The sequence below is a fragment of the Penicillium coprophilum genome, assembly GCF_028826855.1.
Source record: "Penicillium coprophilum strain IBT 35676 chromosome Unknown utg000005l_segment0_segment0, whole genome shotgun sequence".
Taxonomy (NCBI): Eukaryota; Fungi; Ascomycota; class Eurotiomycetes; order Eurotiales; family Aspergillaceae; genus Penicillium; species Penicillium coprophilum.
Genome location: NW_026622724.1, coordinates 1706050 through 1730550, shown reverse-complemented (window position 1 = coordinate 1730550; position 24501 = coordinate 1706050). Strand labels below are relative to the sequence as shown.

General features: G+C 49.1%; 11 protein-coding genes across 11 annotated transcripts; 6 read left to right on the top strand and 5 right to left on the bottom strand.

Annotated features, from left to right (window-relative positions):
* Positions 1-168: 168 nt before the first annotated feature.
* Positions 169-348, bottom strand: N7500_008246 (uncharacterized protein; the record flags this gene model as incomplete). The annotated part of the gene is made up of 1 exon (XM_056679390.1): positions 169-348. The coding sequence occupies one exon, from the start codon at positions 346-348 to the stop codon at positions 169-171; it is 180 nt and encodes a 59-aa protein (XP_056529762.1).
* Positions 349-1861: 1513 nt separating this feature from the next.
* Positions 1862-3531, bottom strand: N7500_008245 (putative MFS sugar transporter protein; the record flags this gene model as incomplete). The annotated part of the gene is made up of 3 exons (XM_056679389.1): positions 1862-2236; positions 2268-2501; positions 2554-3531. The coding sequence occupies 3 exons, from the start codon at positions 3529-3531 to the stop codon at positions 1862-1864; spliced, it is 1587 nt and encodes a 528-aa protein (XP_056529761.1).
* A 745-nt stretch (positions 3532-4276) lies between these two features.
* On the top strand, positions 4277-6493 carry N7500_008244 (glycoside hydrolase family 95 protein; the record flags this gene model as incomplete). The annotated part of the gene is made up of 1 exon (XM_056679388.1): positions 4277-6493. The coding sequence occupies one exon, from the start codon at positions 4277-4279 to the stop codon at positions 6491-6493; it is 2217 nt and encodes a 738-aa protein (XP_056529760.1).
* Positions 6494-6791: 298 nt separating this feature from the next.
* N7500_008243 (Glycoside hydrolase family 1) lies at positions 6792-10656 on the top strand (the record flags this gene model as incomplete). Its single annotated transcript, XM_056679387.1, has 6 exons — positions 6792-8124; positions 8176-8281; positions 8662-8722; positions 8785-9189; positions 9252-9839; positions 10210-10656. 6 exons carry the CDS (start codon positions 6792-6794, stop codon positions 10654-10656), a joined length of 2940 nt encoding a protein of 979 aa, XP_056529759.1.
* Positions 10657-11103: 447 nt separating this feature from the next.
* N7500_008242 (cytochrome b561 domain-containing protein) lies at positions 11104-12007 on the top strand (the record flags this gene model as incomplete). The annotated part of the gene is made up of 4 exons (XM_056679386.1): positions 11104-11236; positions 11287-11321; positions 11379-11441; positions 11513-12007. The coding sequence occupies 4 exons, from the start codon at positions 11104-11106 to the stop codon at positions 12005-12007; spliced, it is 726 nt and encodes a 241-aa protein (XP_056529758.1).
* Positions 12008-12564: 557 nt separating this feature from the next.
* Positions 12565-13403, bottom strand: N7500_008241 (uncharacterized protein; the record flags this gene model as incomplete). The annotated part of the gene is made up of 3 exons (XM_056679385.1): positions 12565-12684; positions 12761-12768; positions 12842-13403. 3 exons carry the CDS (start codon positions 13401-13403, stop codon positions 12565-12567), a joined length of 690 nt encoding a protein of 229 aa, XP_056529757.1.
* Positions 13404-15403: 2000 nt separating this feature from the next.
* N7500_008240 (uncharacterized protein) lies at positions 15404-16006 on the top strand (the record flags this gene model as incomplete). The annotated part of the gene is made up of 1 exon (XM_056679384.1): positions 15404-16006. The coding sequence occupies one exon, from the start codon at positions 15404-15406 to the stop codon at positions 16004-16006; it is 603 nt and encodes a 200-aa protein (XP_056529756.1).
* A 644-nt stretch (positions 16007-16650) lies between these two features.
* N7500_008239 (putative serine--tRNA ligase DIA4) lies at positions 16651-18237 on the top strand (the record flags this gene model as incomplete). The annotated part of the gene is made up of 1 exon (XM_056679383.1): positions 16651-18237. One exon carries the CDS (start codon positions 16651-16653, stop codon positions 18235-18237), a length of 1587 nt encoding a protein of 528 aa, XP_056529755.1.
* A 563-nt stretch (positions 18238-18800) lies between these two features.
* On the bottom strand, positions 18801-20490 carry N7500_008238 (uncharacterized protein; the record flags this gene model as incomplete). Its single annotated transcript, XM_056679382.1, has 2 exons — positions 18801-19949; positions 20020-20490. The coding sequence occupies 2 exons, from the start codon at positions 20488-20490 to the stop codon at positions 18801-18803; spliced, it is 1620 nt and encodes a 539-aa protein (XP_056529754.1).
* Positions 20491-21451: 961 nt separating this feature from the next.
* Positions 21452-22892, top strand: ptpB (tyrosine protein phosphatase PTP1; the record flags this gene model as incomplete). The annotated part of the gene is made up of 3 exons (XM_056679381.1): positions 21452-21617; positions 21697-21962; positions 22023-22892. The coding sequence occupies 3 exons, from the start codon at positions 21452-21454 to the stop codon at positions 22890-22892; spliced, it is 1302 nt and encodes a 433-aa protein (XP_056529753.1).
* Positions 22893-23648: 756 nt separating this feature from the next.
* On the bottom strand, positions 23649-24364 carry N7500_008236 (VanZ family protein; the record flags this gene model as incomplete). Its single annotated transcript, XM_056679380.1, has 2 exons — positions 23649-24280; positions 24340-24364. The coding sequence occupies 2 exons, from the start codon at positions 24362-24364 to the stop codon at positions 23649-23651; spliced, it is 657 nt and encodes a 218-aa protein (XP_056529752.1).
* Positions 24365-24501: the final 137 nt, after the last annotated feature.

The following is a 24501-nucleotide window of genomic DNA, read 5'->3' as shown; positions in this document are numbered from 1 at the left end:
TATCCCTCCAATACCCGACCATGCCGAATGTATCACCCTCAATTATCTCCCTCAATGCGCAGAAAAGGGGGGAGCATGGCCACGGTCAAACCAACCCAGAAAGAGAAGGAGATCAAAGGACACATGCACATACACATACAAAGAAGAAACCTAGCAAACCCAACTTCTTCACACCGAAAGAATCTTATTTGTGTTTCTGAGAACGGTACTCGAAGAAGGGCCCTGCACATCCCGTGTTGAGCGGCGATGACCCGTTTGCTTTTTGGCGACAGTGCCATCTGTCTCGTGATGAGAAGCCGAGCCAATCTGAGTTGCCGCCTTGCCTGGCACTTTGAGTGGAAAAGCCATGGTGACACCGTGTTTGAATTGCCAGACTGCGCAACCAGACGTGCATGACTCTAGGAATTCTGCTGGAAGGGTTGAGCATTGATCGGGAGATGCAGTCCCGTCTCGGTCCGTATGGCCGTGCGCACATCTCTGTGTCTCAGGGTCTGTAGATTGGAAGACATATGTGTGTTGTGTTGTACATTTACCATGTACATATTGCTTTTTATATCCCGACGGGCTAATAGGACAGATTGGCTGTTTGCACCCAACAATCTGATCCGGATGTCTTCAGCTGAGAGACAATCAAAAAGAAGTTTAGCGCTTCTATACGGTTGCCACGAGGGTCAATTAGACAGGCAAGCAACCGGATTACACGAAAATAGAGTTGATGTAGCCTGCCCGTCATTTTCACCTTACCCGCCCTCTCTCTCCTCCATGATTTCTGTCAAGATCTCAATGTGGACCATTGTTCATTTCTGCAAAGCCTTGAGATATGCAGAGAAGATGAGCAGAAATCTCGTCGATTGTTACTCGTATCGATGCTGTGCCTGGTTCGGACTATAAGGAATTGGCAATTATCACCATTGGCCTTTCTCTCTTCTACGACCAGAGACATACATGCGTCTTCAATACAAAAGATAAAAGAAAACAAACCAGCTGGACTATATATACTTCAGCCACGTAGTCTCTTTTTGTCACTTTTTTGGCTTGCGTCACCATCCAATTCTTCCAGGGATAACCATATTAGGGCTGCAGAGCACTACACTACTAGGTCATCTGTGACACAGACTGCAGGAAGCCCGTTGACCGTTTTATTTTTCTTGGACAAAGCACATGATTGTAATTGATGGGTCAAACCATCATAGCCTCTCAGAAAGAAGGGGCTTAAAAACGGATCAGAGAGCAACAAGTCCTAACTCGGTACCTGATCTGTTTGTGTAACGCTGCAGGCCGAAATGTAGGGGACCTATGGGCCGTAATTTTGTTCTGGACTGGTGGCGATGAAGTCTCGGAGAAAAGAAAAGCATTCCGTAAGGTATCCGAGCGGGAAATGGATGAAGCAAGGTCTGGGCAATTTAGGGCTCGCAAGGTCATCTGATGTCAACCAATTGTCTGTAAATCTGACTTTAGGGTCGAAGTCGACATTGTCTGAGGAATTTGGTAGGGGAAAATATCTCAAAGCTCATGTTTCTGGTGTCTCATATACGTTTAAGAAGACAGACGGGAATTGTGTGACAGAACAAGCGGCCCTCCGACGGGGAGGCGCAGGGTTATATCGGGTCCGACGCGTTTCAACTGTTCCACTTGTGCATTTGACTTGTCAGATCAACATGTAATATAGATTTTGAAGCTTGGCTGCGTTCATCAAGCATTGATACTGAGATGGCCAACTCTAAAGTTTTGCTATGAAGGCTCAAGCCAAATACCCTCACTAGCGCGACTAGAGCTTGGGGCTGAAACAAAGACGGAAACTATACATCCAATTATATTATCATCTCCTTCTGATAAGATTAAATTCGCTGCCATTGAATCTTTATTGATCAACATTCCCCTCCTCGTCCCGGGCCGCTGCTCTCTCTTTCTTGGCCTTCTCAATATTCAACGACATCTTCACCGGGTGAACTCCCGGGGTCTCAAACACGGTATTAATCTCCTCTAGAGACAGGGAACTCGTCTCCGGGAAGAACAAGTACGACAGGAGGAGTTGGATAGAGTTGTACACAATGTACACGACCCAGATCTTATACCCGACCTTTTGAATACCGACACCAATTCCATAAGATTGCACGGCTCCCGCGGCACCTTGGATAAGACCGTAAAGACCCATTCCCTTGGCACGGAGTGGTAGAGAGAGGATTTCAATCGGATACAGGTTGTGCATGGTTGCAACAAATGTCGCCGAGAAAGTCTGGTAGAGGAAAATCCAGAGAATAGTGCACGCCGCCGCTCCCAGGGGTAGCATGGACAGTGTACTGCCATGCTGTGATTGTGGTAGCCGTTTGGAAGATAATCATGCTGATAAGACCGATAAAGATCAAGGTTCGTCTGCGGAACCTGTCGACTATCATCGCGCCAACGGCCGTAAAGACGAAATAGACTGCGGTGGTGCCAATGTTGACACCGAGAATGCTCTTCTCATCTGTAACGCCAAGCTGCTGCAGCGAAGGAGCCATCTAAAGAGACATTAGTAACCGAAGAAGATATCCGTTTTGTCTAGCTACTCACATAGTACGTGATAATACCACCTCCATTCCATTGCTGGAAGAGCGAGTACAAAATTAACACCAGCAAACGGTAACGGGCTACCTTGGTGAAGAAGACCCGATAGTCCCAGGAGGATCTGTAGCCCGTCGTATCGGCCTCGAGAGATTCTTCAATCTGTTTCACAACAATTTCGACTAGGGGCTCATTGATGTCGGTGCTAGTAGTGTGGTACTTGGCGACGACTTCCTTGGCCTTTTGGCGATTGCCCTTCAAGACATAATAACGAGGTGACTCCGGGGTCAGAAGGTAGATGCCTGTACAGACAATAGCGGGGAATAAACATTCCAGAATGAGAGGAATACGCCATGCGTTATTGCCAGGCAACTCGGTGAGTCCGATCATGGCACCAAGCATAGCAAGACTACCAACTTGGAAGCATGCGCCAAAGAAGCCGACCATGAGACCACGCAGATGGAGAGGCGAGATCTCACCAATATACTGAGAGCTTGACATGAGCGCAGAGCCAAAACCCAAGAAGAATCGACCGGCCATGAACATCGGCAGGTTTACAGCGAGGCCTTGCAGGAGAGCTCCGACGATGACAATGGCGTTGCCGGCAAAATTGATTGCACGACGACCAAACACGTCCGCCAAACCCATGAAAGGTGCTCCGCAGACAGTACCGATCTGCATCAGGGCGTTAATCAACCCATATGTGCCACCACTGTTCTCGAAACCAAAGTAGTCGTGCCATCTTTGCATAGCATTAATACCACTGATGACACCCCAGTCGATTCCAAATCCAGCTTGGTTACAGCCATGGACAAACATGATGAGGAACAGACGGAAGCCGGTCCACGACTTGAGGGTCAGAGAATCCTGAGACAGCTTCCATAGGTCCTCCTCTGTCACCCGCGCCAGGGCAATCTCCTCGACATGTTCTTGGTCTCCGCTCTTGCCCATCTCGGCCTCCACATAGGAGGTATCCGACTTGGACATTGTCGGCGAAGTCGATTGGATGCACTTGGTATAGAATAAAGATATGACCCCAGAAGTATGGGTTTGAGAACCCTTGAGCTGCAGGCAGATTCTAGCCAAGAGCGGGATATGCCGGGGTATTTCTGCTTCCTTGAATCGGGCCTCAGGAAGCTAGGGGGCGACAAAACTAGCGGTCGGCATCCAGATGGGACCTATTTTGCCACGGAGAAGTGATGAGCTTTGCGACATTTTGACTCGTGGCGTGATATATCTGCAACTATGGACAGTGATTGGTGAGTGATGGTCACGTTGAACATTTTGCGTTGCCAATTCTTGAATTGCTTTTTCCCGACATCTACCCTCAGCGTTTCCAACCAGTGAGATACGAGCACGAGGCGTATTAGCGTCAAGCTAGAGAGAGTCGCTTCGAGCTTTCCCCAACGCTAGTATGATGTGGCCGCGTCAACCCCAGCTCTCAGAGCGAATGATAAGCTAGGCGTGAGGACATTTAGCCTGGAATCCGGGGAACAACCGGGGAAAGAGTTAGAGCTGGCACTTGTAAGGAGACTTACCCGGAATCCTTCAATTTCCACAAATCGGATGGAATTCTGGTTTGTCTTACTTGGTCCTAGCTTCTTGAACCTATCTGACTCAATGTCTTTAGCCTGTACTGTTCGAGATCGGCGGCTGACGGACCGAACTGCCGCCTTGTTCTACATCAAGCCAATACATACCAGCAGACCAAACCTATTGATCACGACTGAACATGTCTGAGTTATGGTACCAACAGCCTGCGGAGGACTGGAATTCAGCTTTGCCAGTCGGGAATGGGCGCTTAGGCGCCATGGTATATGGACGCACCGACACTGAGATGTTACAGCTGAATGAAGATTCAGTGTGGTATGGAGGACCACAAGATCGTAATCCACAAGACGCGCTCGAGTATCTGCCGCGTCTGAGAGAGGCTATACGCGCGGAAAACCATGCGGAAGCTGAGAAGATCGCCAAGCTGGCGTTTTTCGCTAACCCGATCAGCCAGCGGAACTATGAGCCGCTCGGAAACCTATTCTTGGATTTGGGACATGATCCCAGTCAGGTTAGAGCCTATCGACGCTCGTTGGACATCGCGAGTGCTACTGCACATGTCAGTTACGAGTACCAGGATGTTCATTTCGAGCGTGAAGTCCTGGCCAGTTACCCGGACAATGTCCTCGCGATCAGGTTGCGTTCATCGAGCAAGGCTGAGTTTGTCATTCGTCTGACGCGCATGAGTGACTTGGAATATGAATCCAATGAATGGCTGGATGATCTCAGTACTACCAGCAACTCCATTACTATGCATGTCACCCCCGGCGGCAAGAATAGTAATCGAGCATGCTGCAGTGTATCAGTTCGTTGCGACAGCGCTGGCAGTACAATTACCAAGATTGGAAATAATCTGGTGGTGAACTCCAGTGATACCCTGCTGATCATCGCGGCGCAAACTACCTTCCGACATGAAGACATTGATCAGCAAACCAAGCAAGATGCAGAAAATGCCTTGAGTCTCTCATTGGAGGATCTCCGCGCCCGTCATGTTGCGGACTACAAGTCTTTGTACGACCGAATGGAATTGAAACTTGGGCCGGACTCTCCTGAAATTCCAACCGGTGAACGTCTAAAGAGTTCTCGAGATCCAGGGCTTATTGCACTCTATCACAATTACAATCGGTATCTCCTCATATCATGTAGTCGAGATGGACACAAGTCGCTTCCTGCAAACCTCCAGGGTATCTGGAACCCATCCTTCCATCCGGCATGGGGTTGCAGGTTTACCACCAATGTCAATCTTCAAATGAACTACTGGTCTGCAAATGCGTGTAACCTGTCAGAATGTGAACTTCCTCTGTTTGATCTACTGGAACGCATGGTTGAACCCGGCAAAGCCACCGCTCGGATCATGTACGGTTGTCGAGGATGGACGGCCCATTCCAACACTGATATTTGGGCTGATACAGCCCCCGTCGATCGATGGATGCCGGCTAGTATCTGGCCTCTGGGTGGTGCATGGCTTTGCTACCACATTTGGGATCATTTCCAATATACATGCGATGAAGCGTTCCTTCGTCGAATGTTCCCCACACTGCGCGGGTGCGTGGAGTTCCTCCTCGACTTCCTGATCGAAGATGCCAAAGGTGAATATCTCACCACCAGTCCGTCTGCTTCTCCCGAAAACTCGTTCTACGATCACAAGGGACAAAAGGGTGTATTGTGTGAAGGAGCAACGATCGATATTCAAATTATTGATGCTATCCTGGACGCCTTCCAATCCTGTGCAAAGAGACTTGGTCTTGATGATGCCCTTCTTCCCGCAGTTCAAGCTACAAAGTCCCGTCTCCCACCAATGCAAATCTCCCCTGCTGGGTATCTACAGGAATGGGCTACCGACTACGGCGAAGTGGAGCCAGGACACCGTCACACGTCCCATCTATGGGCCTTACATCCCGGGAATGCAATCACCCCAGCGCGAAACCCCCATCTAGCAGAAGCGTGTGGAGTAGTTCTACGTCGACGCGCAGAACACGGTGGTGGCCACACTGGCTGGAGTCGCGCATGGCTGATCAATCTGCACGCACGGTTACTCGAGGCCGAGGAGTGTAGCCAGCACTTAGACTTGCTTTTGTCTCGGTCTACTTTGTCCAATCTATTGGACAGCCATCCTCCATTCCAGATTGATGGCAACTTTGGCGGTGGGGCGGGTATCATCGAAATGCTAGTCCAGTCCCATGAGCCTGGGGTAATTCGTATCCTTCCAGCGTGTCCAAAGGCCTGGACTGGATCTATCCGGGGAGTGCGGGCCCGTGGTGGGTTTGAGTTGGAATTCAATTTGAAACATGGTGTTGTAGACGGACTGACTATCAAGTCGGAGGGTGAGACGGCGGTTGTTTACTTTAATGACTCACAGGTAACAATCACCGGCGGTGGTGAACATAGGATCAACTAGAATAGACTCAATGATAGATTTTATTGAAGAAAGACGTCTATCCTTGTAATAGCTTTCAATATCTTTAAGGTACTTTTGTCCTTTCTACGCGTTGACACCCTCCCCCCACTATGTCCACGTATAACCCGATGAAATCCCTAAACCAGCACGGAGTAAACACCGCATATTCCCAATCTCAGGGTAAATTCAACAGACACTTTTATCCGGAGATGTTTTGCGGGGCATATTCTATGAGAGCTCCAAGCTCAAGAAAAATAAATTGTCAACCCCCTTGTCACAATTTCACAAAACAGACAAGATGGATTTGAATTCAGTGCAAGATCTCAAGGATGTGCTTCGGCCAGACTTCTTCCATGGCTACGCTACAGCAGCAGCCCAGATAGAAGGTGCCTGGAACAAGGATGGCAAGGGTGTCTCCATTTGGGACACATTCGGCCACACCCCGGGCAAAGTCGCCGATGGAAGCAATGCCGACGACGCCGTCCGAGCGTACGACTTCTACCGCGAGGATGTGGCGCTCATGAAGTCTTACGGTGTGAACGCCTACCGTTTCTCCCTCTCCTGGTCTCGTATCATCCCCCTCGGCGGCGCCAACGACCCCGTCAACGAGCAAGGCATCAAATTCTACTCCGACCTTATCGATGAACTCCTCCGCAATGATATCACCCCCTTCGTCACTCTCTTCCACTGGGATATCCCCCAGGCCCTGGAAGATCGATACATGGGAATGTTGAACCAGGACGCCTACACGCCGGACTTTGTGCGCTATGCCCGCGTCTGCTTCGAGCGCTTCGGCGACCGCGTCAAGCACTGGATCACTTACAATGAGCCGGGTGTCTACACCCTCGCCGGATATGCAGCGGGCGTGCACGCGCCCGCCAGATCGTCGTTCCGTGAGCGAAACGAGGAGGGCGATTCCTCCACCGAGCCGTTCACTGTCGCGCACACTGAGCTTGTCTCGCACGGTCATGCCGTGCGCTTGTACCGTGAGGAGTTCCAGCCCCAGCAAAAGGGAACGATCGGTATCACACTGCATGGTAACTGGTCTGAGGCGTGGGATGAGGAGGACCCACGCGACCAGGAGGCTGCGGAGCGTGCGCGCGAGTTTGAGATCGCTTGGTTCGCGGACCCGCTGTACAAGACGGGCGATTATCCTGCCTCAATGCGGGCGCAGCTCGGTGATAGATTGCCGAAGTTTACCGAGGAGGAATCGAAGCTCGTGTTTGGGAGTTCTGATTTCTATGGCATGAATAGCTACACGACCTTCTTTGTGAAACATAGAACCGCTGAGCCTGATATCAATGATCACAAGGGCAATGTGGAGGTCTTTGATAATAATAAGCAAGGTGTGTCTCGTGGAGAGGAGAGTGATACCCCGTGGCTGCGTACTGCGCCTGTGGGATTCCGGAAGTTGTTGAACTGGATCTATAAACGATACCAGATGCCAATTTACATCACTGAGAACGGTACCACCGCGAAGGGTGAAACGGCCCCCACGCCTGAAGTTCTGAATGACGAGTTCCGCATCAGGTTCTTCGAGGGCTATGTCGGCAATGCGTTGGCGCGCGCTGTGAAGGAAGACGGAGTTGATATCAGGTCCTACTTTGCTTGGACATTCACTGATAACTGGGGTAAGTAAATGATTTCGTATGGAGAATTGACCAATAACTAATACCTTATAGAATGGGCCGCTGGATATGCGGATCGCTTCGGTTGCACGTTTATCGACTTTGACTCTGAAGAAAAGACTCGCTATCCCAAGCAGTCTGCCTATTACCTGGACAAGTTGTTCAAGCATTTGATTAAGAACGCATAGACTACCTATTAAGATCAACATTCAATATGAATGAAATGTCTGCTATGTATATTCTTGTACACTATAAAGTAGCAACACCTAGGCTGTAGAAGTTGTAAGACAAGCCATACATCGGGGTGCACTGGAGGCCATTGTGCCACCACTATCCTTTATAACATCATAGCACAAAACTCCGATTTTGGCAAAATCTCCAATCCTAGCCAGTTAGGGCAGGTCATTGCGATCCTTGTCGGGTGAACCCCGAATGACTCCAACTGAGGGGAACCGAGATCGGCTCGGCTGTTGATATTCGCTTAAATAGCTGGCGATACCCTTGACTTGATTATATATCTGTATAGCTGATATTGTACAGATTCAACATGCAGCCTGAAAATGATCCAATCAAGCTTAAGCTCCAGGGCACTCCTCGAGAGGTACATTGTCCAATGTTGGCTGCGTATGTGATCAACTTCAACTGACTGGGAATTAAATGTAGATCGGACTACAGCATGGTCGCGCATTGCGAGAGCAAATTCACAGCCAGATATCTATCTACGACACCATGTTCCAATACACCTCAAAACTAGCCTGGAAAGACGTGCGCGAAGTCGCAACCGAATTCCAGCCCACACTGCAGACCCTAACGCCTCATTTGTTCACGGAGATGGAAGGTATCGCCGAGGGCGCCGGGCTAGATGTTCTTGATATAATCGCGCTCAACTGCCGGAGCGAGATAGCGCTGGGTAGATTCTCCGATGGCTGCACCTCATTATCCTGGAAGAAAAGCGAAACGACGCGAGTACTCTCGCAGAACTGGGACTGGACGGCGACTGTCAAGAAGAACCTAGCAATGGTATCAATTGAGCAGGTTGGAAAGCCAACTATCTATATGGTTACCGAGGTCAGTACATACACTCGTGTGTGTCTCTAAATGTATTCTAGCCAGTAATTGACCATGCACAGGCAGGAATTGTCGGCAAGATTGGGTTCAATACCAACGGCGTCGGAACTTGTCTCAATGCAATCCGCGCTAAACCGATGATCAGTAGCAAGATCCCGATTCATGTTGCGCTTCGACTGTGCTTGGAGAGTACTTCTGTCGATGACGCTGTGAGCACCCTCGAGTCTCTGGGTGGTGTCGCCTCTGCTCAGCATATCCTTTGTGCCGACAGTGCCAAGGCTCTGGGGCTTGAGTTATCGCCGGTGGGAGACAAACATATTCCCGAGGATGCGTCAGGGATTATTGGTCATACCAATCACTTCATTGAGAATCGTTATGTGAATGAGCCGCCGTGGCTGTCCGGGTCACCTATCCGACTCGAGCGGCTGGGGGAATTGACGCAGGGGTTGATTGAGAGCGGTCTTCAGGGCGATGCTATCACCCCTACTCTGCTGCGAGAACAGGTCTTCTCTGATACATATAACCAGCCTCAGTCAATATGCTGTCAGGAAGATCCATCGCGTCATATCTCGAATAGAAGTAGTACTTTGTTTAACATTGTTATGAATTTGGAGCCGGGAAATTTGGGAGCGGAGGTGGTCTTTGGCCGGGTTGGTTCTGGAGAAGAAGGGCCGGTGCTGACAATGCCATGGTGAATAGTGAAGATCATGAAAGAGGGTTGAATATAGGCTGGATCTGTGTATCCACAAAGAAGATGGTGCGTCTTTGTAATAGAGCTGCTTTGTTCAATACTTCTTCACCTCGAATATGAACGAACTAATTGTGCTATGTTTAGAATATCAAGAAACCGATCATAGCCATTGTTGCTTTGCTTCTCTTTGACTAGGTACTCGACAAGACTTTTGCAAAGACATAAAAGGGACAGGTTGCACCACGAGATAGCCTGTCTCCAAGTACTCGGCTCAAAAACAAGTATCTGACTCATAAGAGCAAGAGGCCAAGATAAGCCTGACAATCCAGTCTACTCGGTATCATCTAGTTTCCATCAAAACCATGACTGGACGCGCCGCCCACGGTACGTACGAAGAGGAGCGCTCCCATTTCATGACCACGCTGCATGCTCAGATCCACATTCTCAAAGACAAGGACTTTGAGGGTAATGTGAAGATGGTGATCAATTCTCTGGATGTTCTTCTTCGGCGGGTTGCGAGCCTGCGAATGGCCGGACAGGCTCATTTTCACTTTGACAACAGTAGTTGGACAGCCAGGTGTAACAAGATCCATGAACGGTTGGAATATTTTATTGATACTCTCGATCGGGACCATAGCAATGCTGGCAGAGTTGCCAGAGATATCGAGAGCATGTTGCTCTTTGTGGACTTTAGTATCCCTCGGGAGACTCAGTACAAGATTCGGCCAGATCGAGCTGACCGCAGTGGTGCCCCATCGCCTGAACCGAGACCCTGATTGTCATTTGCGGTGTTTTCAAGATTCAACGGTTAGATATATAGATCAATGGAGTTGATTGAAATTTAAATCGTTCCTGGTCATTGTGTGCAGCATCAGTACAGTCAGATGGCCACGTACTCGTGAGACTCAGTATTAATTTGGAGTGACAGCATAAAAAAGTAGCAAATCTCAAATCCAGGTATGATAACTGCTGTTGATTTTTCGCGTCAAGCTTTGAAATACAGTCCCGTTCAGTGGTATCTCAGCTTCCGGGAATATGCGGATGTTGTCCAATCGTCATTGAAAGCGACGATCACGTCAAATAATTCGATCAGCAAGCACAGCAACAGAGCAATTCATGCAGGATAATCGGAGGGGAAAGCAAGGATTATTGCCCACCGCCTCGAATCATTTTCTTTGTCTTTTGTCTGACCTTTTCCCTATGCTGTAACCACTCCTCTCATCATGGCGTCGGCAACAGGAATCCCGCAAGATCACCCCGATACAATTCTATCGCAAGCCGATGAGCCTTTATTGGGCCGTCCAGGCGATGTGACACAAAGGCCTGATGAGGGCATTTATCGGAATCTCTTGACGGGTGAGCGTGAAAGCCTCTGCCTAAAACCCATGACTGACTCCAAAACTCAGGAACAGCAAGTATTGCTCAAGCAGGCATTTGGATTGTAAGGACACTAAGAAACTACTGAGAAGATCAGAGAAACTAATCCAAACAAATATAGCTGGCTGCGCTGGTCTGGCAGGGCATCTTGACCCAGCCCCTCTCGTTATTCACCCCACATCCGGTAAGCGATATAGATAAATCACTTGGAACAAAATCCCCAATATCTCAACAAACTTACTAATGACCTTTTAGCTACTCGGTATATCTGCTCTGCTTCTTCAAGTTCAAGCAGCTCTGGTCTTGCAACCAACCGCCACCCCGCAACAGAAGCGGACCGGTACTCGCATCCACTACTCCTTCCAACTACTTAGTGTGGTCCTTTTTGTATCAGCCTTTGTGATTATCGAGATTAACAAAGGCTCTCATCCGCACTTTGTTTCTCCTCATGGTATTCTAGGCCTGGTTACTTACATTGCTATCGTGCTACAAGCCGTGGTCGGTGTGATCCAGTACTTTTTACCCGTCACCGTCCTCGGTAGTGTGGACGCTGGAAAACGTATTTACAAGTATCATCGCTGGAGCGGCTATGTTTTGCTACTGCTGGAGATGGCGACTGTCGTGGCGGCGACGCAGACCGACTACAACTTGAAGGCGATCCATATTCCTCTATGGGGTGTACTTGTTGCTGTCGTTTTGATTCTCGCTGGGGTGGGTGCTAGGATTAAGAAGCATAAATTGGGCCTGTGAGGTGGAGATTGAGAGAGGACGTGAGAACATGACAGACCAGGTATCGAATTTATGAAGCCTCAAATATAAACGGAGGCCAGCGTGGGAAAGCGATCAATATTACTCAGTGAGCTGCTCGGGATGGGGTGACTAACTCACCATGTGCCCCGGGAGTCAAGACTTCAACGTCGTCTATAAAGCATTTGGTCTATGCTCTAGCTAAATCATCCAAATTGAGATCAAGTCTACTATGTGAAGTGGGTAGGCTTGCACGCTTCCCTCGGGCCTCTTTAGTTCCTGCATGCCAAGCTCTTGGAAACAACCTATGCTTAATGCCTATAAGCGAGTGTACTTATATATTTAATTGTAAACGTTATCCATTTATAGAGAGTTGCTGATCGAATCTAATCTGCTTTCAAATAATCCCTTGCGGTCAGACTGTCTAAATTCACATTTCACGCCACCCTAAAGCGAAGATTTCACTGGTGACATCCCTCAAATTATTCATCAATCATTCTATTCACTCTCCCTTCGCACGTCATCATAAATGATACAGGTACACCGCTATCTCATGAAAGTCATACAGCATCAAGCTCGGATGGCTGAGAGACCTCGTCTTTCTTTCCATCACTGCGCTTGCAAAGACGAGGAGACTGATTGTTCTGCGAAGACCCATGAATTTTGCGACTATGTTCTCTCTTTAGATCCGTTAATCCCATCAGTATGCCAGTCAAGGATTTGATTTTCAGAAGACATGCGATTAGGGCAACATACCATATTGTCTTCAAGAAATTAGCACACACGGAATACGAAATAAGGCATATAGGATCAACTCAGGTACAAGAAATAACGTACCAATTCGACTGAACACCCGCTCACAACCCAGTGTCTCCGCCGCAGAACACTTGATCATCGGCTGATGGGACCGCATATGTCGTTGACAATCCTTACTTGATGAGAACCCGATCCTCGACCATTCACAGTCCTGTTTCGTGCAGAAGTAAGTTTTCTGGTGAGAACGGTAATGTTTTCGCAAGTCGCAGGCCCGCAGAAATGCCTGATTAGAGAGACATCCGACGTAGCTGCACCGCCAATCACCATTGGCATCTTGGTAGCCTATTTCATAAATATCTGGAGGTTGTCTAGGTTGTAAATTGGCATATGGTGGAGGAACCAAAGATGGCGGTGGAGATAGAGGGGGTTCAGAAGAGTCAGGTACGGAATAGAGACCATTTTCGTCCGATTGGGCCCAGAGGAGACCGAAATCAAGGTCCAGATGTGATGATGGACCGGCAGGATTGATATCGTTGAAGCTGGCCAGTTCATCTGGCCACGAATCGTCGGGCCATGAGTTGTCGGGGTTGTACTGGTCCTGAGAGATCTCGAAATGGTGCAGAGGGTCAAAATCAGGGGACATGATGCATATGAAATCGCGGGGGTATCCTGTAGGAATATATTGGATATCTATAGTATTTATGGCCCCATAGCACGATTCTGTCCTGAAGACATCATGGGACCGGGCCCCCGTCGGAATGCACCTTTATCCTTAGAGTAAATTTCTTTGAACGAGCGGAAATTTCCGTGAGGATTACTGCTTAGGGACACTAGCTTCGCTTTTAGCTTTATCATGTTTCTCTCAGCCCCGATCTATTCATTTGCAACATTTGAATCAGGGGAACTGATTATGCAAAGCCCATCACTCCACATTCTTCAATCTGCCATCAAGTATATTCCCTGTAAATCGTAATTGGCGATATAAATCATGTCTATCTGCTACGATATACCCCCTACTGGCAATGCCAGCAATGTTAGTGAATACCATGGTGGCTTCTTGGTTTTCAATATATAACGACATCTCAGCAATAGACAAAGTCTTTTCCCTGGTGAATCCCGTTCCTCTGACTCCAAATTGGTCATACTACTCACATGTGGCAAAACATAATGAGAGAAAGCATGATTGGCTCGACCAACCAACAGTTCATCTAATGGGCGCTGCATTTTACCAACCTGGTCGTTGGTGGCTTCTGTTACTACCTACTAGTAGACTTGACCTTTGCTTACTGTGGATCCTAATATTCAGAGCCAAGCACAGGCGTCATCATGCATCGCTTCCAGAACCCAGACTATATCCTTCATGAAGCCACATATGACCACACCACACTGTATGGACATCTTGCGGTAGGCGCTAATCGGGCCCCGGGCTCAACACTCATCTAGAAGTAATACGATGTCGAATGGCCTGGCGAGGGGAGGACAAGAATGTGTCAAAACCTTGATGCTTTGACACAACGGGTGACCATCAATATGTGTCTCACTCGTTCGAACCCCACTGACTTACCCCATACAGATCACTAGGGGCTCTTTTCGTCCTATCAAAATTCTATCCATCAGGAATTTTTCCCTTTGGCCCCCAGGACACGGTGCTTTTGTTTTTATTCTGTTCTAAGTGCTAGTTGCATAGATCATAGCTGCGGAGTATTTACCCAATCCAATGCGAGCGACACATGTGCCCGTAGCCCTAAGCGGAGGTCTAATGCAAAGGCCTAGTCCAGTCCATATCCGGCTACCTTTTATGTGGTATACAAAAGACATACGGCACTTGAATCGTCAAAACGTATTAATAGCCCGTGTCGTATGTTGTAGACACAAAATTAAGCTGTTTTCTTGGCTTTGAGAAAAGTTAGGTGAAAGCTACACACTTAAAGCACATGGAGATTGAGTTCTTCACATCAAGTTTCCCATTGGTAAATGTAGTCAAAGTCAAAAAAAACTCCAGCAAGTCCCATATAAAAGACGGTGTACTCCGTGCTCCATACGATAATTAGACTAAAAAGCCTTGGGGCCACAGTGGAGATACGACTGGCCGGGTAGATCGCCGACTTCGGGAATTAAAGGACTTGGTTCACTAAAGCTATATGATAATCTAATATGCACAGTACTTTTGCCTTAGTTCTTGAACGATAAGGGAACTACGGAGTACTGGTGCGATTATTTATCCGGATGCTGGAGCTAATTTGTTTCTGGGAAATGATGTTAAAGGACCGAAGTGATCAAATTCATATACTTACCCACATACCTCGGCACGGGGAAATTGACACTTGGTGGCGTACGCTGTACTTTGATTTAATGGATGCCGTATGGTAACGCGATTGGTTTGGACCTGAGACATTGCACAAGACAATTTCCTCTGTCAACAAACGAAGCTGAAAGATGAAGTTACATCAATTAAGATGAGGGCCTGAGGCTCTAGGCCAGTAGCTCAAGGTAACTAATCAACGAACTGACTAGTCAATTAATAAGTGAACTAGTTACCTAGGTAGTTGGTTCTAAGCGCCGGTCTCTGCCCAGGTGCTGTCAATCACCCCATCTTATCTCTCTCAAGTTTGTGATAGACTGAGCAACATCACCCCTGTCACAATGCTAGGAACAACACCCCATCCCCTGATCCACATCAATGCCTTCCCCGGCGCTGGAAAATTGACAATTGCCCAATATCTTGTCGCGCATGTCAGCCAGTCAGCAAATATAAAGCTAGTCCACAACCACCTTCTCATCAATCCCGCTGATGCTGTCCTCCACCGTACCCAACCAGGGTATCAATCTCTTCGACATGCTCTCCGCGCCGCGATCTTTACATCCCTAGCAACTGAGCCTGCAACCTTTAGTACGACCTACCTATTTACCGACTTCCAAACAGCAAATGAACAAGGTGCCAGCGTGTGCGCAGAATACGCGCAGGCCTCGAAGGATCGCGGCTGTATACTGATTCCAATTGTGTTGACCTGCGATGAAGATGAGAATATTAAGCGTATGATGCAGTCGGATCGTGAAAAACATGCAAAGCTTATGGATGTCGAGCTACTAAAGACATTTCACAAGGGATTACCGGTTTTCGAGTTCAGCGATAGAAAGGAGTTTCTAAAAATCGATGTGACTCATCTGGAGCCGGGGGAGGTAGCGAGGATTATCTGGCAGCATGTTTTACTATTTTATCCTGAGTTGAGTGATGAGAAGTCTTGATGTTGAATTTGCATTGTTATAACTTCATTTGAAGGTTGGGGCTGAAAGAAGGATGAACCTGTATTCTTTACAACTGGGGCTTGCTTCCCGGGTAGCTGGCTAAGACTGCCACCTTATGTTGCAGATCTATCAAGCTGAGTACAATGAAATTTCCCAATATGGGCTTCATCAAAACCGGTTGACAACAAATATAGTCAGCGGAATCCCGTTGAATACGCATGGACAAATGTTACAGAGACAACACCACTTTTTCTTCCATGACCCGGCATTTCAAGGACGAGAAAGAAACAGCAAATCTACGATTGTCCGATGCCAACATGCTCAAACCCAGAGTTGGGAACCTTAGAACTAGATTCGATATACAACCAGGCAGGCGACTGTGAGCTGAGGTAGAGACAAGAGAAAGACTCAAGGTACATGTCACCACGGTGATTCTTCTTTGTGATAATCCGTAAGACTGGGTTGTCAACATATATCAAAGTATGTTTGAATTTAGTAAATCTCATTGACGAGACTTGTGTAGAGACTTGTGTAGAGAGTTGGGTCGATGGCCATACGAGATGCAGATCTCCCAAAAGGGTTAGGTCGGGAGATCCACCATCCACTTATGGCCTGTTCTCTTCTCTTCTTCCTCTCCAACCCCAATGGCACTCACTTCATATGTCTGCTTCAATTGCAGGCATTCCTATGGATTGAAAGCATCTTTGCGCAATTTCTCCTCCGCTCGACGCAATCGAGACATCTTGCGACCCGCGACAGCTCCGAAGCCCACGCCGGACATCAAACACATCCGCCAAAATGCCGACCTCTATGCACAGAACTGCGTAGATCGCAACTATGCAGGTCACGCCGGGTATCCGTCAAAAATCCAACAATTATCAGAGGAGGCTAAACAGCTCGATCACGACCTGAAAGCCCCTCGATCCCGCATCAAGCAACTAGAAAAGACTATCGCCAAATTACACATTGCGACTCGACAAGAAGCAGATGGAAACACGAATGACAAGGGCCCGAGTCCAAGCGAGGAACTGGCCGAACTCAAGTCAGAAGCTCAGCGCCTGAAGGATGACTCACAGTCCATGACAGAACGCAAAGCAACCTGCACCGAAGAGATCAACCGACTAGCCCTCTCCCTCCCAAACCTTTCCTCTCCATTCACGCCCATCGGACACGATCCAGCTCTCGTACAATACATCAACTTCAACCCCGAAGAACCTCCTTCCTGGACCCGACAATCGCAAACCGAGCTCCAAGCCCGGTCACACGTCACAATCGGCACAGAGCTTAAACTCCTCGACTTCGCCAGCTCAGCCACAACAACAGGATGGGGCTGGTACTTCCTGATAAACGAAGGCGCAATGCTTGAACAAGCACTCGTCCAGTACGCTCTGAGCACAGCCCGCCGCCGAGGCTGGAAAACCGTCGCACCACCCTCAATCGTCTACTCCTATATCGCCGAAGCATGCGGCTTCCAGCCCCGCGACCAGCACAACGAGCAGCAGATCTGGTCCATCGAACAGAACGAGCGCGATAAGAACACTAAACCCCAACGCTCGCTAACGGGTACCGCCGAGATCCCTCTGGCAGCCATGTACGCCGGGCGCGACATCAACGCCTCCGAGCTGCCGATTAAGCTCGTCGGCGCGAGCCGCTGCTACCGCGCTGAGGCGGGTTCCCGCGGCGTCGATACGAAGGGCTTGTACCGCGTGCACGAGTTCACCAAGGTCGAGCTGTTCGGCTGGACGGATAGCGTGGATGGGGCCGTGCCGAGCTCGGAAGATATGTTCAACGAGCTGCTGGAGATGCAGACCGAGATCCTGACAGCGCTGCATCTGCCGTGTCGTGTGCTGGAGATGCCGAGTGGGGATCTGGGGGCTAGCGCGACGCGCAAGCGAGATATCGAGGCGCTGTTCCCGTCTCGTCTGCGCGCTGCGTCGGGTATCACTACGCCGGTTGATCCCAAGATCCATCATCTGGAGTCGGCTTGGGGTGAGGTTACTTCTGCTTCTATCTGTACGGATTACCAGAGTCGGCGGTTGGCGGCGAGAGTGCGTGGTGGAGGGGCTAAGGAGTCAAGGTTCCCGCATACTGTTAATGGGACTGCTATGGCTGTTCCGCGTGTGCTGGCTGCTATCTTGGAGAATGGGTGGGATGCTGAACGGGGTGTTGTCGTTATCCCTGAGGTTTTGCGGCCTTGGATGGATGGGATGGAAAGTATTGGTCGGAGCTAGATAGGAGGGGTGGGGATTGTTCTCGCTCTCCTTGTGGAGACATGTATATTATGTATTTTTCAAGGTAAGTAGTGGACATATACTTCATACATTGCAAGTCTACTTCATCTGAACCACCTGTGATATTCGGAGAGGTGTTTGTCTTCATGAATATTGCATTGCATTGCGAGTGATCTTTTTGGTATCTCTAAAACAGACAAAAATGAGGCATTGAGACCCCCGACTCTGCCTTACCGAGGGCAGGGTGGAGCAGAATATTAAATTCAAGACAAAACAGAGCAAATCAAAGGCAGAGCCATTCATGACATCGTGAACACATGAACCAGAAACAAGGAAAATAACATAAATCAGGTAAACATCACATCATTGCGAATAGCAGAGACGGGAGTACAATCTGGTCTCTTTCATCAGACAAGACCAGCAGCCTGAGAAGAAAAAGCGCAGATAGAAAAAGGAAATAACCAAACGCCGTCGAAAACTCCTAAGCAGAGATATCCCATAACTTGAAAATTAGAGCGGACAATATGTGAGCCAAATAGATAAATCCCAAGAAGTTGTCGGATTCAGTTCCAAGGTATGTCTATATCTTCAACACGGGTGCATGTCAGATATGGCAATCCCACCGGAATATTCTCCCGAGGACCAGCAGTGCTGGTAGTTGTCTGATCCGGACTTTTCAGCTCTAACTCGAGGAAATTACGCATAAGCGGCTTGACGATATCCCGTGCTAACCGTTTCATCTCGTCCATCTTGCGCTCGAAACGTTTCAGCGTCTCGCGGGTGTAAAGCGAGCCAGCGGAGGATGTAGGATGGAGTTTGAGGAAGCGCTTCAGCTCTTCATGGGGCAGATATGCCTGCGCGGAAGGCGAGCCGATCAATCTATAGATGCGCGCAGACGGGTCTGGTGAGGTGGTTGGTCGCGACGTGGTTGCCGGGTGTGACGCTGATGCGGTAGGTTGAGTGGGGCCATCGCTTGGGCCTGAGTTCTTCAGGATCGGAGCTGGTGGCGGCGTGGTGCTTTCTATCAGCCATTGACGGAATAGACATACGGCGAGCCAGTCCAGGTAAGCGTTCGAGGGGCCGACACGTTCGCCGCGAGAGGTAGTTAGGGATAAGCGCAGGAGCTTTGATTCCACGCGAGCTTTGAGCTCGTCGAGATCTTCTACTTTGTCTTCGATCAAATCTAGGAGTGAGTCTGGTAGCGGCGCGTAGGAGCCGTTTCGCAGGCTTGGTAGGGCAGCGGGCCACTGGCCGACGACGTGGATCAGGGCTTCGGAGAAGATCACCCGGCTGCGAGCGAGATACCCCAACTTCAGGTAGCTGGGTGGGTACTTGGCGATCTGTTTGAATAGACGAGATCCAAAGCCGAGTAGGTGGTGGTCCACGCGGGGGCCTGTCACCGGAAGCGCGTCATACATATCCGCTAATGCGAGAAGTGATTTGCACTCTGTATATGCCGAAGCGATGTTGACGCTGTTAATGTTGGGGGCATGATTGTAAAATATTCGTAGTAAGTTGTCATAGTCACGTATCAAGGGGTCCACGGCGACAGTGTGCTCCCCTGTCTGCGGTAGGTGGGCTACCGACTGCATTCCTGCTAGGTTTGCCATAGATCGAAAGAAGCCTGCTTGGGCGTTGGATGGTTTAGTCATCGTCGGGGGAAATGCAGCATGGTCGCCATCGCCGCCGAACATGGGGGCATAGGTTGGTTGCTGTTTCAACACGCGACATTAGCATTGTTCGCAATGATGGGATTATGCGACGCGCCGGCGCAAGGCTTACCTTTTGGACAAGGATCACCTCTTCATCCTCCGCGCGATTCTCCCAGTCAAGTTCATATCGCCAGCGTCTCTTTTCTCCTGGTCGCGTCGAGAGTCCACCGTTATCAGAGGGTGCCAATGTTGACCCGCTAGATAAATCATCGTCCTCGCTCAGTCGCGACAGCGTCCCCTCCGGCTTAGACGGACCCACAGCCATCTGTCGCGACCAATTCTCATTTGTGCTCGCCTCAAAGAAGCCCGAACATTGTGACAAAATCAGCCGGTGGAGGAGATAACGCTTTTCCTGTGATCCGGCGCGGATCACGACTTCGGTGTCACCCGTGTAGGTGAAGATGGGAAAATCGTTCGAGGAGGGATGCGAGGAGCCGCCATGGTGTGAACGACCGGAACGGTGTCGTCTGCTCGAGGGACGCGACACCAATGAAGCCGTGCTTTGAGTTGTGCGATCAACGATCTGAGCTTGGGAGACCATTTCTGGGGGGTTTGTTGACGTTATGCGAACCGCGGGTGCTCAACACCTGTCAGCATAAGAGAGCGACATCCGCGACCGAGGATGGATATTGGAAGGTAGGAAGAGGTAGAGAGAATGTAAAGAGGCTAAGTAGAAAGAGAGAAGAATAAAGAGGAAGAGGGAGAGAAGAAAGAGTTCGGCCTTCCCCGCTAGAAAAGAGTATAGAATAGGACTAACAGAGTCATACAAGATCATAAAGGGGTAGAATAGATGTCCTAGTTAACCGTTTCTATCAAAATCCAGTCTCTGATACATTTGCATAATATATAAATAGGTACGTGGGAGACCGCAAGCAGCTGAAGGTGGCCAATTACCCAAGCCCTAAAACTACAAACAAGTTTGATGAAAACGTAAAGAGTTCAAATAGTTCTTGAGCATCATCTAGAGATATTCCATATTAGATATCAGATTTTTAATATAAGATCTAAGTATATATAATTTATATAAGTAGTCGGAGACCTCGGGATGTTTTCGTTTCTCTCGCCCCTCCACTTTCTCTCTTTTTGGCCCGCCTCTACTTGTCTTTTTTCTTTCTTTCTATTCACTTGACATTTCATTTGGCCTCGGTGCTTTCTAATTGCTATCAGGTGGACTCGGGAGTATACGGCCTGTAAAACTCACAGGGTTTTATTGCGACGCTCTCCTCCACTTCCTCGACGGCCAACCCCCGCGATCCTCAAAAAATCTGGCCCTGGACACGTCTTCCCGGGACAGCTTCTATAGCTGTCCCGATCTGTCATCACTGCAGATAACATCAGGGTCTGCAGATTTTGATAGTGTGAGAACCGATCCATCTCGCTCGCCCTCTCCTTCCTTCGATCCTGCCCCGCACACAAAGCGTTCCAAAACCAAATCTGTGTCGAAGAAAGCGCGTGGTGTCCTTGGTAAAGTCCGAGCATTCCAGCGGATCGCGGCCGCCAAGATGGCGCCAACTATCAAGATCGATACCAGCGTCCAGGCAACTAAACGTGGGCTACCCGAGAATGACGATGCGGGCCTCGATATACTTGGTGCGGATCTGGACAACCCCAAGCTGGAAGCTGGGAATACGGAAGATGTTCCACCGTTCCTGTGCCAATCTGTTTCGGGTGAGTGAGGGGTGCATAAAAACGCCTATCGGAAAATACAACCTGCACGTGGAATGTGACTGACCGCTTCCTTATGCAGAGATCCATGACAAGTTTGAGGACCTGGAATGGATGCAGCGCACACGACTGGCCGAGGGCATGCAAACCAATGATCTCTCACACCGCTGGGCCCTTGAAACAGACCCAAGGGTGAAAGAGAGGAATCGGTATTTCAATGTCCAGGCCTGGGCAAATTGTCGGATTCATCTGCGGGTGGCCGAGGGCGAGTGTGATTTTATCAACGCATCTCCGATCAGACTGGAAGACTCGGTGACACGGGAAACAAGGAGATACATTGCGACCCAGGTATGTTGCGCATTCGTCATAAAATCATAAATCATACATGATTTGCTTACATTTACTCAGGGCCCCAAACTTGGGCATCTTGCGGACTTTTGGCACATGGTCTTCCATGAAAGCCAGGAGGTCGGCGTTATTGTGATGCTTACCCAAACTTTCGAAGCGGGCCGGGAAAAGTGCGCTCAATACTTCCCACTGGATACCGAACAGGCTTCGATGGTACTATCGACGGATGAGTCGGACGTTTTCTTCGCTGAGAGTGAGCAAACAGAACCCGGTGTCTTGGGTAGGGTGACCTTGTTAGAATCGACTTTTGACGCTAGGTCACGATCTGAAATCCGCAAACTCGAACTAGCCATCGGGTCGGAGTCAAAGATTGTCTGGCATTTCCTTTTCGCTGGCTGGGCCGATTACTCCAAACCCGAAGGCAGCGATCGCCAAGCCCTTCTCGACTTGATCAAGTTGTCGGCCTCCAAATCCACCTCGGATAATCCGCGAATCGTCCACTGCAGCGCAGGAGTTGGTCGGACAGGAACATTCATCGCCCTTGACCATTTGCTATGCGAGCTGGAGTCAGGGCATCTCTTGGATATGGAAAATTCGGAGATCGACCCTGTTTTCGAGACCGTCGACCAGATGCGCAAGCAACGGATGATGATGGTCTACAACGAGATGCAGATGCAATTTATCTACGAAGTTCTCCGAGAACAAACCGATCGGAAGCTGGGCAAAATTACGGACTGGAACATGGACTCCCCTGACGGCAGCGAGGAACGGTCTGCGAAAATCGCCAAGCTGAATGACCAGGCAGATTATTTGCCAACTTTCAAGCCCGAGTTGGAAGCTGTCCCAGATCGAGCTCATACGCCGAGGAGTCGGTCCGGTACCCCCGAGCTTCCTGCCTCTGATAATGAATTGACGCCCGCTCAATCCTAGCCTTTTCGTCCCATTTGTGATCACGAAATTCTGAGGCTTATGTTTATGTTGCATCCCTTCATGGCATCCGGTGTTTATTTGATTTTGAACTTGTGATTGTTTTTGAACTATGCCTTCCAACCCCATGCCATACATTTCTTGTCCTTTTCTGTTGAAATACCCCCCGTGTTGTTACTTTGGTTATTATCTTGGATGTAGTTTTATTGCTTATTGACTACCATTGTCAGTCTCGCCCTCGAGTCACTGTATATTAGCCAATTGGTGATATTGTATGCGTTGCCGACTGATTTGAAACATTCTCCTTTCACTTAGTAACCTCTTCTATCGTAGGTTGTGTGTAGATGTTTTATTTTGTTTTTTTCTCTTAGAGATCAGAATTGGTTAACAGCATTTTCATGGCTATGTAGCACCCTCCACATATTCCCAGTAAATCCACGTCGTTGTGCAGCAACCCCTTGGACATAACGAGGCATCCCTTACACTCCCCGCCTATAACCAGGGAGTGACCATGCGCTTGCTGATATAAGACCATTCATCCCCATCAAGACATAATGTAACAATATAAACAAATCAATAAAACAAAAGCGCAGAATTGCTGAGCACAAAAATCGAGATTGGTATCATACCGACATGAGACCGAGACATGAAATCCATCATCATAAGAACAGGGAGAGTAACAAAAAAAGGAGCTGAATGCAGCGCACGGTTTCTCCTTTCTGAGGCACAAAAAACAGACTCCCTGCGGTTAAAATGACCTTAATCAATACGCTTCGCCGCGGCAGGGATCGCCGCGGATTGGCCACCGACAGAGCCGGTTTCATGATAACTGGGAGGAGCAGCCTCTCGCTCAGGACTCGGCCCATCTGCTGCATCCCAAGCATCAACTGCATTCTCGTCCCAGTTATCGACTTCCTGCTCAAGACTCATGACACCAGATTCCTGCGGGCCCATTGCTTCTGAGTCGCGACGGGAGTTCCCGACTCCACCGAGCTCGACATCCTCAGTGCCATCCTCCATCACGCCATATCGACTTTGTCGACGACGTTCCATCATGCGGCGGTGGTACCAGCTGCACAGTCCGATGGCGCCTACACTACCGACAACATTGGCGACAATATCGAATAGATCAAAGTCTCGACCATTTGGAAGTAAACCTTGCACGACTTCAGATCCAACACCCAACCCTAATGTGCAGACCACGAGGGTCACGTGGAGCGTGCGCCGACGGGTGGTGTCCAAGACCCAGTAAAATGTTATCGAGAGTAGGAAAAAGATGACGAGGTGGAGGAACTTGTCATTGGGCTGGAGCTGTGTTGGTATCGTTGAAGAGGCGCTGTGTGGAAGAAGACCGATGTAGCCGGCTAAGAACAGCAGGAAGATGAAGGCACCTGAGGCGGTTAGATGGGGAGATCGCCGGATCCAGAATGCTCAGGTCCCCAAAGCTTACCTGCGAAAGGGTAGCGAACGCGCATGGTGGTCGTAAAATTGACCAGGGAGGGAAGAATGAGAAGAAGCTGTTGGTTGGATTCTCTTTTTTGAAGGTGATTGTCCAGTCTTCCGTCGGGAGAGCTGTCAAATGTGGAGGAGTTCGGCCCCAGCTGGTGCCTTT